At 41.8% G+C, this 17223-nt stretch overlaps 1 protein-coding gene across 3 annotated transcripts in view; it reads left to right on the forward strand.

Annotated features, from left to right (window-relative positions):
- CWC27 (CWC27 spliceosome associated cyclophilin) overlaps positions 1-17223 on the forward strand; it is a 207011-nt gene that overhangs the window by 21112 nt on the left and 168676 nt on the right. For all 3 annotated transcript variants that reach the window (XM_045020822.1, XM_045020823.1, XM_045020824.1), the window contains exons 7-10: positions 1057-1126; positions 5875-5954; positions 8789-8822; positions 15970-16142. In XM_045020822.1, coding sequence (XP_044876757.1) covers positions 1057-1126; positions 5875-5954; positions 8789-8822; positions 15970-16142 — 357 coding nt within the window. The remainder of the gene's footprint in view (positions 1-1056; positions 1127-5874; positions 5955-8788; positions 8823-15969; positions 16143-17223) is intronic.

The following is a 17223-nucleotide window of genomic DNA, read 5'->3' on the forward strand; positions in this document are numbered from 1 at the left end:
ATTCTGCTCTGAAGATCCGTCCTTCCTCTGGCGATACTGCTCAGGAGTCACCTGAAGTGGAGAACACATCCAGACGTTACTTGAAGAAGGAGGAGAGGTTACTCACCTTGTGCAGTAACTGGGGTTCTTCAAGATGTGTATCCCTATGGGTGCTCCTGCCTTCTTCCTATTGGGACTTTGTAGTGGAGAAGGAACTGAGGACAGTTCACCCACCTAGTAGGGCGCATGTGTGGGCCAAACAGGCACTGCTATTGAGAAAATCTGATGAAAGGCCCAGGGGGTGCATGTGCACCTAAAGTGGAGCACCCATAAGGGGACACATCTTGAAGAACTCCAATTACTGCTTAAGGTGAGTAACCCTCTCCTTCCTCCCCACCCTCTTTTCCTTATCCCGTTTCTATCAGTTGGCTTCTTTTCCTAGATGCCTAGGTACAAGCAGTCTCCCTGCTCTCAGTTCCTATGCCTTGCGGCACATTGGCCTCTTGGAGCCAGGAGGCGCAACTGTGTAAACTACAGTCTTTTCAGAGGCATATAACTTGGCTAATTGTGGGTGAATTTCTGTGAGGACGGCAAAAGGCTCGCTCTTTGACACTAGGACAACCAACCCCCTTTTATATTTCTAGCTCCTTCTTTAAAGCAAGAAGTGCTAGAGCCGCTCAATAAAATAGTTGTAAGAATTTTTGTAACATGGGCAAAACAATGCTTATTTCTCTATTCTCTTTCTCAGAAACGTCTGGATGATTTTTAGCTGAAATTTACACTCCACTACACCCTTCCCCCCACCTCCAAAAAAAGAAAGAAAAATCAGCTTGAGGCAGAATGGAATGGAAAATTTTGGCCCAAAAAGTTGAAGTTTGGCAAAGTTATAAGCAACTAAAAATACCTTTTTGTTTAATAGAGGTGAAGTAGCAAATATGTAGCTAATGGTTTAAATGAGATCATGCCAGTTATTTACTAGATGTTTTATTTATTGGAATTTTGAAATTTCATATTTATTGTTTGCATGTTTAAAATGTCAGTGGATCAAAATGTATTTTTTTGTTTTGTTTTTTAAAGAAATTTTAATTTGCTTTCATTTGGAGAGGAAGCTGAAGAGGAAGAAGTGGAAGTCAACAGAGTTAGTCAGGTACAGTTCCCAATTACTAGTCTCTCTCCATCTCCTGTTCTTATTGGTTTTCTTTTGGCATCATTGTTTTATAGTGATAGTCTATCAGTTTGAAACCTTGAAAGTTATTCATTTTGTAGTTTTTCTAGATTTGATCAATAACAATTTAGGGGTAGGGAGGAGCTGCATACTTAGTTTGCAGCATTCTGTTCTCAGATGTTGCAGTCTTTTCAATTAAATTATTTTTTTTGTCTTGTGTAATTTTGAATATGATTTTAGTTTTCTCACTTTTACAATTCTTTTGTTTCTTTCTTTAAACACAGTATTGTTATACTTCATAGCATATTAGTGGTTCTGCCATTCAAAGCCCATATATACTCTGTGTGTGTGTGTGTGTGTGTGTGTGTGTGTGTGTGTGTGTGTGTGTAAACTGTGTTAAAAGAAAGTTGTTTAGCTTTCAAAAAGTTGTTTATCTTGCAAAATGAAAAATTCAAAAGTTAGGAAATGCTAGATTTATGGTTATCTATTTAACCGCAATTCTATCCCTTTGTGCATCTATCCTGTGCACTGTGACTGAGGCAGGGAGCCTATGGAAAAAAACATGTGATCATGTAATTAAAGGCTGTATTATGATGAATATGCAGAAGTAGGCAGAATTAAGGTTACACTGGTACCATAATTCAGGTTTCTCCCGACTTTCAAGTGTTTAGGTGGCAAAGATTATTTAAAAAAAAAGTTTTGTGTCACTGTAACTGTCCATTATGATGTCTAGTTGCCTGGATACACTGATCAGTTGGCTTTGTGCCAGGGAGGGCAAAGGGTCAAAAGGGACATTATCCAAAAAGAGCAGCATATTTCTGAAAATCTCGGGTAATTTCAAATATGGATAGTTCTAAATTAACCATTGCTTCAAGTTCCTCTCCTACATTCTCCTCCTCTTCTCCCACCAATCTAGCTTCTACCCTTTCCGCTCATCTAAAATGCTCTCATCAGGATCACTAATGATCTCTTCTCGGCCAAATCTCAGGGCCTCTACTACATCTTCATCCTTTGACTTCTCTGTGTTTTGATGTTGCTGATCATAGCCTTATTCACAAACACCTACCCTGCCTTGGGTTTTTCAATACTGTCTTCACTGGTTTTCCTCTTACCTCTCTGCTTCGTCCTTCTGCATCTTTTGATGAGTCCTCATCCTTCTTTCTGCCACTCTGGGGATGGCATTCCTTAGGGTTATGTTGTAAGTACTTTCCTCTTCTCTCTTTTAGGTGGGTCTTACCACTTACACAAATTCAGCTATCATCACTATATTGACAACTCACACATCTACTTTTACATTCCTGACCCATTTCTTCTTGCATCTCAGATTGTCACTTTGACACCTCCACCTGGATGACTTGCCATCAGTTTAAGCTGATCTCCTCATTCTTCCCAAATTCTCCCTGATTTTCCCCTCATTGTCAATGTTTTCAACATCATCATCCTTTCCTCCACTCAGGGCTGAATCCTGATTACTATCTTTAGTGACTACTACTCCTTCATCGTATGTATTCAGATTGACTGAGCTGGACTACATCTAGCAAGAAGGAATGAGAGTTGCACTAGTCAGCATTCTTCTTTATTTGTTGTAAACGAGGGAAAACTCCACATTTAGACCTGGTTGCCTACCTATTAAATACGTGATTCTCTCTAGCTCTGCATCCCCATAGCCCTAGAAATGGGTATTCTTTCACTTTTGGTAGTTAGGCCTAGCCACATAACTTTCTTTCTCTGTCCCTGTGTCTTGGCCGAATCATGGGTGACCAGACCTAGTAGTCAGAGCCAGAGTCTGTGGTCATGAGATGGAAGTCAAGTATCAGCTGGGGCCGGATACCGGGGGAAATGGGGCAGGAGCAGGAGACAAAATGAAGATCAGAACCATGAGTCAGATGAAAGGAATCATGCTAGGTCTGGATGCCAGGAAATCAAGCTCGGGGGGGCAGGAAGCACAAAGCACACAGTCTAGAACATGGTGGAACCCTGTTGTTCGGACAGCTTCCTGTTCCTGCTGCTTGCTTAAGTAGGGCAGCCAGCGCTCCTGCACTCTGCCAATAGGACCTCATGGGCGGCGTGTCAAATTGGGGCTGAGCTTCACGGGTCCCAGGTAAGTGATTGTTAGCTGTCTGCCAGGTGGCGAGTTGGAGCGTGGCCACTCCCATGAACCCAGCAGACCCAGGTTCGAGACCTGTAGTTCATGACATCCTGCTAGCTGGAGTTGTTAAGAAAATAGAGGTCAGAGCTGAGCATAGCAGGATGTCAGGTTCTAAGATGCTGCATGCAGATGTAGGGCTATTCTGCCAACTGATCTGGTAGCCAAATAGGATGGGTCCTGTTGGCTTCAACTCAAGAGAATAAAAAGGTAGATAGTCGAAGGGACTGTTTTGTATTCATTTTGATGGAATATATAGGCCCAGAGAGTCAAGATGTTAACATGACCCTGTCACCGTGTATAATACCAAACCATTAAACATGGCTTGGGGTTTTCAGTACTGAGACCTCAGTCTGCTTAGTAACATGACAAGCACACTAGAAAATTCATGCCAAAGTTTGGAAGTTTATTGATCAGGATACGTAAGAGAAGAAGAATCAGAATAAGTCATCAATATCTTGGAATTGAAATTGAATGCTTATGCAGAACAAACTTAATCAAAACCTGTTTAAGTCACCTTTTCAGAGAGAGGCAATCAGTTTGGATTTCATTTTGTCAGGCAATCTTTCCTGGTGGGGAAGAAAGGATTAGTTCTGTTGTGTGCTTCTGAGGTGTGAATGTCAGTCATCTTCTCTGCCTTTGACAAAACAGATACAAGGAGGAAAAAGAGAGAGGATAATAAAGATGAGGGAAACACAGGTTTTATTGATGTTGTCAGGATACCAACCATGTGGTCAGGCACGGATGGACGCTCTGACCTGGCACCACAACAGTTGTTCCTGTGGACTCAGGCTCACTTCCCTGGTCTGGGATGTCATCTGGCTTGTCTGGTCAGATCCATCTCCTTACAGGTCTTTCTCAGGCTGGTCAGTGCTGGATGGGCAGTCTCATCTCATTGTGCTGGTACTGTGTGGTACAATAGGTTTCATGTTTGTGTGAAAAGCTGAGAGAGATAAGATAGGAGGAAAATAGTGGGGGATGGACATAGGAAGGGAGGACAGAGCAGGGTTTTGGAGGTCTCAGGCTGTAGTTTTAACTAGTCTACTCATGATGGCCAGGTGTCCCAACTAGCACCCTGAGTTCTGGGTACTGCAGTGATGTGATGATGCATGAATGAAAGAGAGAGTCTTTGGTGTGAAGGGGAGGCCTGCAGGCTTTTTCCTCTCTTCTAGGGATTCCTCAGACTGTCCATTCCCCATTTCGCCACCAAGTCTCTTTTTGTAAGGACTTTGAAAAGTGGTGATGGGTAAAATAGCCCATCCTCTAATTTGTTTCGTTCCCAGTTAGGCCTAATTTCCAACACACCAATTTTGGTCCACTAATTTCCAGTCTCATGCTCCTTTTGTTTACCAGGCATGATCTCCTGGTTATATCCCTCCAGTTATATCAGTAGGCATTTCTGTTTGGACTAATTCAGTCTTTTTGTTCCTTTGCCTATGAACATTTATTTGTTGTAAGTGATTGGAACATTTTATTAATTTTTATTCACTTTCCAACAGTTGAGCCCACATCTGGAGTGGGTCTGTCAGGCCCCAATTATTACAGTAGGACTGTGGTGTGAGACAGGAGACAGAAGGTTGAGAAGCCATCACTAGAAGATAGATAGTGAAGATGCTTTCCTTCCCCAAAACTGCCAATTCAGAAGGTGGTTCAGAAAAGTGGGGTAAACACTCTGCTTATTCACATTAGCTCTCCTGGTCACCTCATGTTGACTCAGTAGGCCTTTGTCTTCTAAACTGCTGACTCTCTTCCTAGACTACGGCATGTCTGTTGGCCTGGCTCTTGAACACATTAAGAAGAAGAAGAGACTTGTTGGAACAAGTAATTTTTCACATAGCTAAATGTGTTAAAGAGTCTGACTTCCACATCATACAAAGTTGAGGGCATCTACAGGGCTTAATTCAGGATAAAAAGTTAAATCTCTAGATGTGATCTTTCTGACATTCTTTCCTTCATTCAGTGGCACCTTCCTGAGGCTTCAAGCAGCTGATATTGAGTCCTTAAAGTACTACATTATAGAAACGTATGCTGAATAAAGGCTCCACTGTCTGTCAAGCCTTAGTTCACATTCATCCTGTCTCTTCAGTTGAGAAGGGAATGCTTTCCTACTAGAACCTTTGTATATAAGGACCTGGGCGTGTTGTCAGATCTTTAAATTTGTTCTGTCAGGTTCTATGTTGTAGAACCTTCAGTAGGTGGTTCCTGCATGCTACACTCTGAGTTGTTCAATCTCTGTTTTTCTAGGTATTTACTGTCTGTCTAGTGTAGTGATGGATACTGCTGCTATAAGTGGCAACTGTCTGAGTTGGCAAGGAGAGATGACAGACTTTCTTACCTGTTTGGTTACCCAAGTTTGTCTACACCAGCTGGGGCATCCCACTTTTCTATTGTATTGTGTTGGTGGCAGTGGGACTGTTTCTCTGAAACTGTGATGATCTAATTTTTTTAGATTTAATAGCATTTTTAGTGCTGAAAGAGCTATTAAATTTGTAGAATCAACTAGCCAGTCTCCTTTATAGGAAGAGTGATGTCACAATAACTCCCTTTTTGCCTCTCTCTCTTTTTTTGTTTTTTTTTTATATAGAGCATGAAGGGAAAAAGTAAAAGTAGTCATGACTTGCTGAAGGATGATCCACATCTAAGCTCAGTTCCTGCTGTTAAAAGGTGAATACAGTAGTTCTAATCTACAGAACTGCTTCAGTTTCAATATGTTAGATCTCATTGGCACTATGCATTTTCATTTGCACCCCATTGCTTTTTCTGAGTAACAGTTCTCTCCACACAGGGCTTCGTGAATAAAACTATTTTGTCATTAAATTCAAGTCATTGTTGGTGTGCCAAAATTTTTCTTTCCCAGCCCTCTCTCATCATGTCTATGGTGATGGGAACCTTCTTATTGGCTTGGAGCACTTCAGAAGATCTTGGCCTTTGGGATTCCTTTAAAGAAATTTCACTGAATGCTCATAATACATTATATATTCATAATATTATACATGTTTACAGTTTAGAAAATTGGATATTGGGAGATTATATATGATTAGTAACTATCTACTAATGCCTGATCTATGCCAGATTGCCCATCAATCAATAATACATTTATTTATTTGTTGATGAATGGTAAAGAGGAGGGAAAGAAAATAGATAAGAATCACAGTAACAACAACAAAAGCAGGAGAAAGCAGTCAGGTTGTCGCTGTTCTCCTCTAAATCCCAATAAAATGTGCAATTAGAGAGAAGGCTGTCCCAAATGCCAACTACTCACACTGCGAGTCCAGGAATGGATCATAGATGTCCATCTTACTAGTATGAATAAAGTTTGGGTTTTTTGTTTTTACATTTCATTCTAGTATATCCACTAGTCCAAAAATCAACAGATAGCATAGTTTTGCTCTTCTGTGTTTTCAGTATAATTCTTTTGAATGCCATTATTGCTTTCAGGAGCTACCTCTTTTCATTCTTATTCAAATTAAGTGTAGATGAGGTATCATGCTACTTTATCTTTTTCCAAATTGGTCTCTAGGGCCACCATAATTTCTCTAAGGGATTATACCCACACCATCTTCTCTCCACTTGCCAGTTGTGGTCTTCATTTGGGCCAGAATTGCTTGGTTTAAGAGCACAAAGTGGTCCACCAGATTCCCAGAAAATACATACGTTGCTGTTTGGTTTGGAGGTCTTGAAATGTGCTGTAGCAGTGTGTGGCAGTTCCTCCTTGGCTCCTGCCTCTGCTAAGTCCCCAAAGTCACTCTGAGACCCTGGGGTTAATATCCACTGGTGCAGTTTATTCACAGGCTTGTTCCCACCACTGTTTCACCACATACAGTTGGCCCAACACCAGGGGTCTCAAGGGCCGCATGCGGCCCACAAAGTTATTTTCTGTGGCCCGCAACCTCCTCACAGCCCCGCCCCCGCCATCCCCTAGCGTTTACCTAGAGCTGCTCTAGCCCGGCATGCACCGGTGGCAGGGCAGGCTCCCTGCCTGCCTGCCAGCCCTTTCCCTGCGCTGCTCCGGGAAGCGGAACGAACGTGGGGGAAGAGAGGCGCAGGGGGCGTGTGTTGCTGTTGCTTCAGGCACCACCCCCAGCAGCTCCCATTGGCCGTGGTTCCCCATTCCCAGGGGCAGGGTGGGCAGGCAGGCAGGGAGCCTGCCCCACCCCCAGTGCACGCCAGGCCAGAGCCTGCCCCCCGAACCCCTTCTGCTCCCCAACCCACTGTCCTGAGCCCCCTGCTGCACCTCGACCCCCTGCTGTACCCTGCACCTGGCCCCCTGCTGCACCCCGACCCTCTGCTGTACCCTGCACCTTTTCCCCCTGCCCTGAGCCCCCGCCACACCCTGCACCCCAACCCCCTTCCCTGAGCCCCCGCCGCACCCTGCACCCAACCCTCCACCCTGAACCCCCTCCTGCACCCCGCACCCCTCCTGCACCCCATTTCCTGAGCCACCTGTCGCACCCTGACCCCCCTTCCCTGCCCGACGCCTGACACATCCTGCCCGACGCCCTGCCCTGAACCCACTGCTACACCCTGCACCGCTCTTGCACCCCAACCCACTGCCCTAAGCCCCCTGCCGCACCCTTCCTGCACCCTGACCCCCTGCCCGACCCCCTGCTGCACCCCTCATCCCTCCTGTACCCCACACCCCAACTCCCTGCTCTGAGCCCCTGCTACACCCCTCCTGCACCCCCTTGGGGCAGGGAGGGGGCGGAGTTGGGGTGGGGATGTTGGGGAAGGGGTTGGAATGGGGGCAGGGAAGTGGTGGGAAGAGGCGGGGCAGGGGCGGGGCCTCACAGAAGGAGTGGAGTGGGGGCGTGGCCGAGGGCGGTGGGGGGAAGGTGTCAGTAATGCGGCCCTCGGGCCAATGTACTAGTCCTCATGTGGCCCTCGTGGTCATTTGAATTTGAGACCCCTGCCCTACACCGTCTGCAGGCAGGAGGGAGGGAAGAGCTACCTCCCTGTTTCCACTCCCTGCCTTTTCCATTTCCTTCTGCTCTTCCCCTGGCTTCCTTCCCCTGAGGCTTTTATACAGCCCCAGGCTAATTAGGCAGCAGCTGTCTCTGCTTCCCCGAGTAGGACTAGGTTATCTCCAGCCAGCTCTAATTTATTCCCCTAAATAGGAGCAGGTGTGGCAGAGGGCTGAATCAGCAACTCTTTGCCCAGCACCCTGTCACAGTGCTCACTAACTGAATTTACCCCTTACATGGTAGCATTGTGTTTTCTTGCTGGTCTGTCCCACATTTTTCAAACTCTTCTAGCTAGTGGGTGTGACAATCAAATGGTGGGAAAATATAATCAACTGATATTATAGTGATGATCATGGTGAAAATGGCTAGATTGGGGGAGTTCTGGCATAGTTTTAAATAGATAACCTAAGTGAATTCTTGGTTAGTGTACTACTGTTGTACTGTTTTTAAATGCTACTCTTATCAACAGATTCAGAGTGCTTTAGAGAAGGAACTATCATCTTATATGGATTGTCTTTCCTTTTTTTCCCCCTTTAGTGAAAAAGCAAATGAAGTGAAAGATTCAGATGAGGTGAGTGGCACTTCTTCTGCAAACAGAAAGTTTTGACTCATTGTAGATACTCATTCTGTATTTCATGTGAATTATTGTTCTTAAGGGTGAGGTAATACTTTAAAGATACAGTCTCCACTAGGATTTTGAATGTGAGTCTCAGATTCCTGCAAAAAAACTAATGGAACTCTCAAAGCTTTTAAGTTTTGGCCAGTATGAGCCATCTCAGCAGGGTAGAGGGTGACCCTGACCTGCCACACACCACCTCCCACATTCTGCATAGACTAGTGTCTGAATATTTCAGACAGTAAATTAGGTAGTGGCAGACAATGCTCCTCCAAAGTTATAAACCAATCAAGAAGAAAAAAAATTCCTCCAAAAAAAATTATGTAATGGAACAAATACCACAAATGAAAAATCTCCAGACACTGAGGGGAGGCATGTAAGTGTGTGAGAATCTGAGTGGAAAGATGTATTTATAGAAGGAGAATTTCAAGTAACTTTTCCTTTACTAAAAATGCCATCTATCATGGTTACAACTACTGCATCTATCAGGATTCTCACTTCTGAGAATCAGAAACTTGAGGGATGTCCTTAAGGTAAACAAACCGCAATGAACGTTAATAATATAGTCCAGAGCCAACTGTGGAACATGGAGGTTTTTTTAACTACAAAAAAGCTCCTTCCTACATTTACTATGGAGAATAAAACTTTTGGGTTTAAGTGTGGCTTTGCTTGAGTCTTTGAGCAAGGGCAGCATATTGTTGCACTGTCCTTAGAGCAAATTGTGACTTTGAGGCTCCAGGCAGGGAAAAACCATGTGCCAAGTATAGGCCTGATAGAGTATAATTGCCCCAACATACCAATGCTAGTAAATGGGTTGGAGAAGCTTTCATGGGCAGGGGGAGATAGCTCTGTACAGTCTGCTCCAGCCCATACAATTGCACATGGTATGAGTGACTGGTCTTTGGCTCTCTTGCCATGATTTGGCACTCAGTTTGAGCAGGAAACAGATGGAAGCACAAACAATATTTGACCACCTTAAACTTAAGGGACATCCATCCATACAACACACCTTCTTAGGGGAGGCTGAACTCCCCCACTCCTTCTTTTGGAAAAGGTTCCAGAATAGAATCATAGGGTTAGAAAGGACTTGTCTAACCTCCTGCCAAGAGGCAGGATTTGTTATGTCTAAACCATCCAAGACAGATGGCAATCCAGCATCCTTTTGAAAACCTCCAGTGAGGAAGCTTCCACAACCACCCGAGGCAGTCTGTTCCATTGTCTTACTGTTTTACAGTTAGGAAGTTTTTCCTGAGATTTAATCTAAATCTGCTGAGCTGTAATTTGAACTCATTGCCTCTTGTCCTGCCTTCTGTGGCTAGAGAGAACAACTTTTATCCATCTTTTTTTTTTTTTAATGGCAGCCTTTCAAGTACTTGAAGACCACTATCATGCTCCCTCTCCACCCCCAATCTCCTCGTTTCCAAACATACCCAATTCCTTCAGCCTTTGCTCATCTTTGTCACTTGCCTCTGGATCCTTTACAGTTTCTCTAGGTCCGTTCTATACATTGGTGACCAAAACTGGATACAGTACTCCAGCAGAGGCTTAATCAGCGCCGAGTTGAGCAGTACTGTCACCTCCTGTGACTTGCATGCTATGCCACTGTTAATGCAATCTAAAATTGCATTTGCACTTTTTTTTTGGCAACACCCTCGCATTGTTGACTCATGTTGAGGCTGTGATCCACCACAACCCCCAGATCCTTGGCAGCAACATTGCTGAAAAGCCAGTTTCCCCCCTTCTGTATTTGTGCATTTGGTTTTTCTTCTCTAAGTATAACACCTTACATTTTTCTTTGTTGAATTTCATTTTGTTGTCTGTAGTCCAGTTCTCCAGTTTATCCAGATCCTTCTGAATTTTAGCTCTATCCTCCAAACTTGATCAGTATGCTCTCTGTACCTACATCTAGGTCACTAATAAAGATGTTAAACAACACTGGACCCTGAACAGATCCCTGTGGAGCCCCCTTGAGAGATCCCTCCAATCTGATATCATTCCATTAATAGTTACTCTTTGTTTGCGGTTGTTTAATCAATTATGTATCCACTTAATGGTAGTTCTGCCAACCACGCATTTCTCCAACTTACTTATCAGAATGTCATGTGGGATTGTGTCAAAAGCCTTGCTGAAATCCAGGTATATTGTGTCCACTGCTTTTCTCCTATTGACCAAACCAGTTACCTTGTCAAAGAAGGAAATCAAGCTGATTTATTCTTGGTAAATCCAAGTACTGAGAGTCCAAAATGTGATTCCCTTCTGGAGGCCAAATCCAAACAATAATGCTTTGTAAATGTATGGAGAAAGGATTATGTCACAGCTTTGCAGATATATGAAAGAAAAATACCTGTGAGATACGTCAAGGCTGCTGTTATTGCCTGGCTTTCCAGCTTCAGGCCGGTCAGGTCATATCACAAAAAGAGATCCACTTGGATACTCTTGAAAACAGCAATGCCCAGTAAATTAACAAACGGAACAAAAAGTTGGGAGCACTTTCCAAGGCTTTTACTGCACTCCAAATAGAACCCCCAGGACTGTATGATGACATGACATGTTTCTGAAGGTGTTCCTGGGATGAGCATGCATGTATGTGGAGAATGTTGGCAGGATAGCAGGCTTATTAAGGTGGACTTCCAACATAATTATGGGGAGAAATCTTGAATGAGTTTGAAACATCACTGTATTTCTGTAAATTTATTTTAAGTGGGTCAGTCACTTGGGCCTGTAGCTTAGTCACTCTTCAAACCAAAGCCACAGCCACTAGGAAAATGACCTTGAATTTAAGGGTACGTCTACACTACCCGCCGTATTGATCGATCCCGTGCAGTGAGGATGCGAAGTAAGTCAATCTAAGTCAATCCAAAATACGTCGACTTCAGCTATGCTATTCTTGTAGCTGAAGTTGCATATCTTAGATTGATTCCCCCCCGCCCTCCTTCCAGTGTAGACCAGGCCAAAGAAACTTAAGTTCAGAGGAATAAGGTAGTTCAAAAGGAGCTTTTATCAGCTTTGTCAGCATCACAGGTTTTTTAATGGGAGCTTTGAAAAATGTCAAGCCCTCCATGAAACTGAGAAGAGGCTACAGAGACACTCATTCATTTTTGGCCACATGACCTGCATGGAGTTATCTTATAAGCTGGTCTTAAAATAGAAAGTTGAGACATCAAAGTGAGAATCCTGTTAGGCCTGGTCTACACTAGGGGGCAGGGTTGATGTAAGATATGCAACTTCAGCTACGGGAATAGCGTAGCTGAAGTCGAAGTAACTTATTTCGACTTACCTCCTGTCCTCACGGCGCGGGATCGACGGCCGCGGCTCCTCCTGTCGACTCCGCTACTGCCGCTCGCCCTGGTGGCGTTCCGGAGTCGCCGGGAGCGCGTTCACGGATCGATATATCGCGTCTAGATGAGACGCTATATATCGATCCCCGTTAAACCGATCGCTATCCACTGATCCGGCGGGTAGTGTAGACATACCCTCAGAGAGGTATCTCCAGAGAAGCAGAATTTCAGGTACATAATTTTCATTACCACATATAACAAAATTACTTATAATATTTATAAAAAGTAGATGTTAAAATTAATTGTTTATATTTGCAACATGCCAGTGACACTTGCATCACAGATTTGTGTTTTCATACTGTGCAAAGAAGCACTGTGGATAGGAAATATTTCACTAGTACAGAGTTGCTACATTTGTCAGTGGTGACTGACAGCCTTCAGTTTAGCAGTGCTATATTTATATGTATGTACATATACTCTTTTATTTAATTTTTTATTTTTCCCTACTCCTCTTTCTCAGTTATTAATTTATCTACCAATAAATTGTGAGACATCTAGGCCTGCATTTAAATATTGAATCCCAAAATTGTGATTTTTAGGAGGAAAAGACTTTCACTCCTATTAAGTTAAAGTCTAACGTTTCACACACGTTTTGTATCATAAATGTTGTTCAAAATTGAACTACAATGTACCAACATATAAAAAGGTGAAGTTATAACACATGAAAAGACCTAGGTTTACAATTTATGATTAAAACTCTACTATCTACACAATATACATAGACATAAAATGTAAAAACTTAAATATCTTAGAAACAGAAGCCAATCAGTTGTTTTAATTGTCACATTTGAATTCAGCACATCAAAATACATAATAAATAGCACATTTTATCTCTGAAGCAGACGACTTCTCAAAAATTGTAGACCAGTGTAATGCCCTGTTACTTTTGGGGCTGATAATTAAACAAGATTGCTGCGTTTCCAAATTGTTAGATAAATCTTATAAATGTTGATTTATTTGATAGGGTTTCATCAACCTAAGAATTAATTTGGTTTTATATTAAGCCACTCTGTTTTAATTTTCTTATCTATTTTATTTTATGCTTTTTGGATAGTGATGTGATTTAGTTATAAATACAATTATATACAAACTAAAAATGTATATAGTTAGAAATCTGTGTAGTTTGATTATTTCTTCCCCAGATATTAGGGTATCAGACTTGAGGAGCCTGAGGGTAAATAAGAGTCAATTCTGTGTCCCATCTTGTGGTGGTCCTTAGAACAGCTGCCATAAACCTCACATAACTGGTGCCAAAACCCGAGACACTGTCAGTTTTTGAAGGAACGTTGAGTTATGTTTAGGTAATCTGTTTGAATAAACAGCGTAGGTTACAGAAGCTTTGAAGATTCGAGGTGGATACCAGCCAGTCAACCCAAAGGCTGGCCAGTTCAACATAATAAGTACTATATCATCTTCTTCCTTGTGTTAAACCCATCAGATGAGTCTACAGTTGCTTTCCCTCCAGAATGATCTGTTCAATACCATATCACACCACATGCTAGCATCTTTCTTTGACATGCTACCATGTCTTCTTGGATTGGGCTTCTCTTTTTCCTTCAGTCTTGCTTTGTTGGACTTCTTTGTCAGCAATGTGCTTTACATGTCCAAACCATCAGAGCCTACACTCCCTCATTTTTTCATCTACGAGTATTACTTTGAGTGTGTCTCTAACAACACATTTCATATGTGGTGGTTCTTGATAAAACCATTCAACCATCTCAACATTTTCATGTCTGTGGAACAGATAATTTGTTCATGTTTCTTCTTTGTTGCCCAATACTGAGTGCCATACATTAAAACAGGATAGACCACTATTTTATAGACCTTTTCTTTTAATCTTACTGGTATCTTCCTGTCATGGACTATATCACTTCTCTCTCCGTTTGAGCCAGGCATTTGTTGTTCTAACTCTAATTTCACCCTACGTTCCCCATTTTCCTGGTTTGTGAAATCCAGATACTTGAAACTTTGCATTTTCAATATTGTCTGTCCATCTAGTTTCAAGGATAATTCTTCAATGTTTGGATTATTGAAATTACAACATAATCACTCCTATAGACCTCACAAAATGGAAATCTCCATCTTCTGCCACTCTCGCAGGTTCAGTATACAAGTACATATGTGTGCATCTGTCTGAACAGATAATAAATATGTATTATGAGAGAGACGGCATTCACTTTTAGAACATGTGAGATTCAAAACTAGTAAAGATTCTGTCAGTGAAAAACTAGAGGCACTGAAGTTCAGTCCTTTCTTTCTTTATCTTTAGTACCATTAGAGACATCTAAAACAGTTGGACCTGATGGTTATTTCCTTTTATCAGAAGTCATGTCAGTTTGTTTATAAAATATTTTGGACATACATTATGATATTTCTATAGCACCAATTATTTTGAAAATTTTGAAGTACAGAGAGTTTGCAGTCCTAGGTATTACCCACTATTTTAATTGTAAATTAAAATAATAAAATACAATAAAATTTAGATCAATTCTCTTGCGTGGCCTTTTTCATCAAGGATAGACTTAGCAGTAATGTGAGATAGCTCACGTCACTTCATCAGCAAGCGTCAGCTGTAACGTTTACTCCTGAGGGAATTCTGTGCTGAAAAATTACAAACTCTGCGCACAATATTTTAAAATTCTGCAAGTTTTGAGAAAGAGTTCTGCAAGAAGAGGAAGTCCCGTCCTCTCCCACCTCCAGCTCAGCCAGTACTAGCAGCTGATCCCGGTGCAGGGGAGGAGCCATCGGCTGGGGTGTCCCCAGCTCAGCAGTGATTTACCTCACTGCTGATTGCTCCAGGTGCCTGAAATGATGTACCTGCACTGCTAGAGAGGGGCACATGACCACTCTTGCAGCTTCCTTTGCTTCCCTGTCAGAAAGTCACTTTTCTGCAGGGAAGCAAAGAAATCTGGGGGTCATGAATTCTGCACACGCGTAGTGGTGCAGAATTCCCCCAGGAGTAAACACTGCTGGTGCTATTTCTTGAGTTGAGTGGTTAGTTTAGTTTCCATGACAATTCATTTGTTATCTTCTCTGCTGTGTAGACCAATTGTGAATGCTTGCCAACTGAAATCTGGTTTGAAACCCTTAACTGAGGTTCTAGCACATTGTTAGAAAGGAAATGATTTTTCACGTTTTATTTAAAAATGTATTGACTTGTAATTTTAAATTCTATTTTTGTATGTTAATAATGGACTGTCAAACTTTTTCATAGCATAGACTGTATCTTAACAGAGAGATTATTATATTGAACCACCTCCACTTCCATAAAGGACTGTATAAAAATCCTGTTATGTAATACACAGTAATCGTTTACATGGAAAATTAAATATTGTCTTTAATATTAATTTGTCTTTTTAATAAAGTTTAGAATCTGGAATCAGTGAAGATACCTTGGTTTCAGACAGATCCCAAGGGGTCCACAGGCCACAGTTTAAGAATAAATGATTTAGGATATTAAATAGTGTGGGTTTTTTAAATATTTAAATACATGCATTATTTGTGATTATAGCTCTGAAAAATGTACATCCTTTGTTGGTACTACTGGTTCACCTTCTAAGGTATCTCTGAGAGATATAGAGGATATGTTCCTTCATTTACATAGTTCATATTTTGAGGCAATTACAACATATTAGCATATATGTGCATATAAATTATAAATGTAAGCATTATATAAGCTCTCTTGCTAAGAAGTTGTTCCCAACTTAAAAAATCCTCTAGTAAAATAGAGCTAAAGTTAAAGCTGTCTGTTTAAATCAATGTAGGAAGAAGAGGAGGATCAGGATGATAGTGATAATGAAGAAGGTGAAATGGATAGTGACGAGAAATATCAAGTGAAAGAACGCGTAGCTAAGAAGTTGAGAAAAGATAAAAATGAAAATGTTAAGCTACCATTTAAAGAAGAACCCGAAACTGAAAAGAAAACTACTAGTCGCAGGTAAGCAACATGCAATTTTTTCCTAATTTGAAATTATTTATTTACAATAAGATGTTTAACTGCTAATCTTTAGCATTGCTTTTTACTATGCTGAAAGTTACATATCATTTGAATTGCTGTAGTTAAAAATTTTATTTCCCTTCCCCTAAGAATTAATTGCTTATTAACTTCAGTGATAAGCACATTTCTTGATTTTTCATCCTGCAGTTGAATTATATACTTGATTTACAGCAGGAATAGTGTTAAGGTAATTATATAATTTGTATTAATTTTGTGTGGGTTTATGTTGTTCCCATATGCAAGAATAAGGTGGCTGTGTTAAAATCGTGGGATTTGTAACTTTGCTGATGTCTTTCTGATGTAATAGTTTACTATTTGATTCACCATAGAGAGTGAATTCAGCTCAGCCTTTCTCAAACTGTGGGTCAGGACCCCAAAGGGGGTCGGGACCAGGTTTTAATGCGGTCTCCATGGCTGGCCCAGGGTTGGAGCCAGAGCCCCACTGTCTGGGGCCGAAACCCGAGGGCTTCAGCCTTGGGCAGCAGGACTCAGGTTACAGGCCCTCCACCTGGGGCTGAAGCCCTTGGTCTTCTGCTTCAGCCCCTCACCAGGGGCGGCGGGGCTTGAGTGGGCTCAGGCTTCAGTTCCCCTTCCTGCGATCATGTAGTAATTTTTGTTGTGAGAGGGGGTCACAGTGCAATGAAGTTTGAGAACTGCTGAGAATGTGATGTGGTCAGAGATTATAATAGCACGTTGTGAAAAGTAGCAAGATAATCTAGGTGTATAATTAGTCCACTTCATATGTGACAATAACATTTTACAGGTTTTTCTAGCTAAAAACTATTAAATATGAATTCTGCAAGTTTATCTTGTAACTGAAATGTTAAGCTGTAGTGATCCCTGTTGAGAAATATATAGGCTAAATATATTATACCTGCTAGTCACCTGTTAAAGCCTGTTCCCACCAAGTAGAAAGAAATATCTGAAGAATATTCATATCTCCAGTATAACAGATCATTAAGGCTGCGAGTCTGTCACGGAGGATGTGGGAGCTCCCTGGAGCAGCAGTGCTCTAGAAGCA

The sequence above is a fragment of the Mauremys mutica genome, chromosome 6, assembly GCF_020497125.1.
Source record: "Mauremys mutica isolate MM-2020 ecotype Southern chromosome 6, ASM2049712v1, whole genome shotgun sequence".
NCBI classification, from domain to species: Eukaryota; Metazoa; Chordata; order Testudines; family Geoemydidae; genus Mauremys; species Mauremys mutica.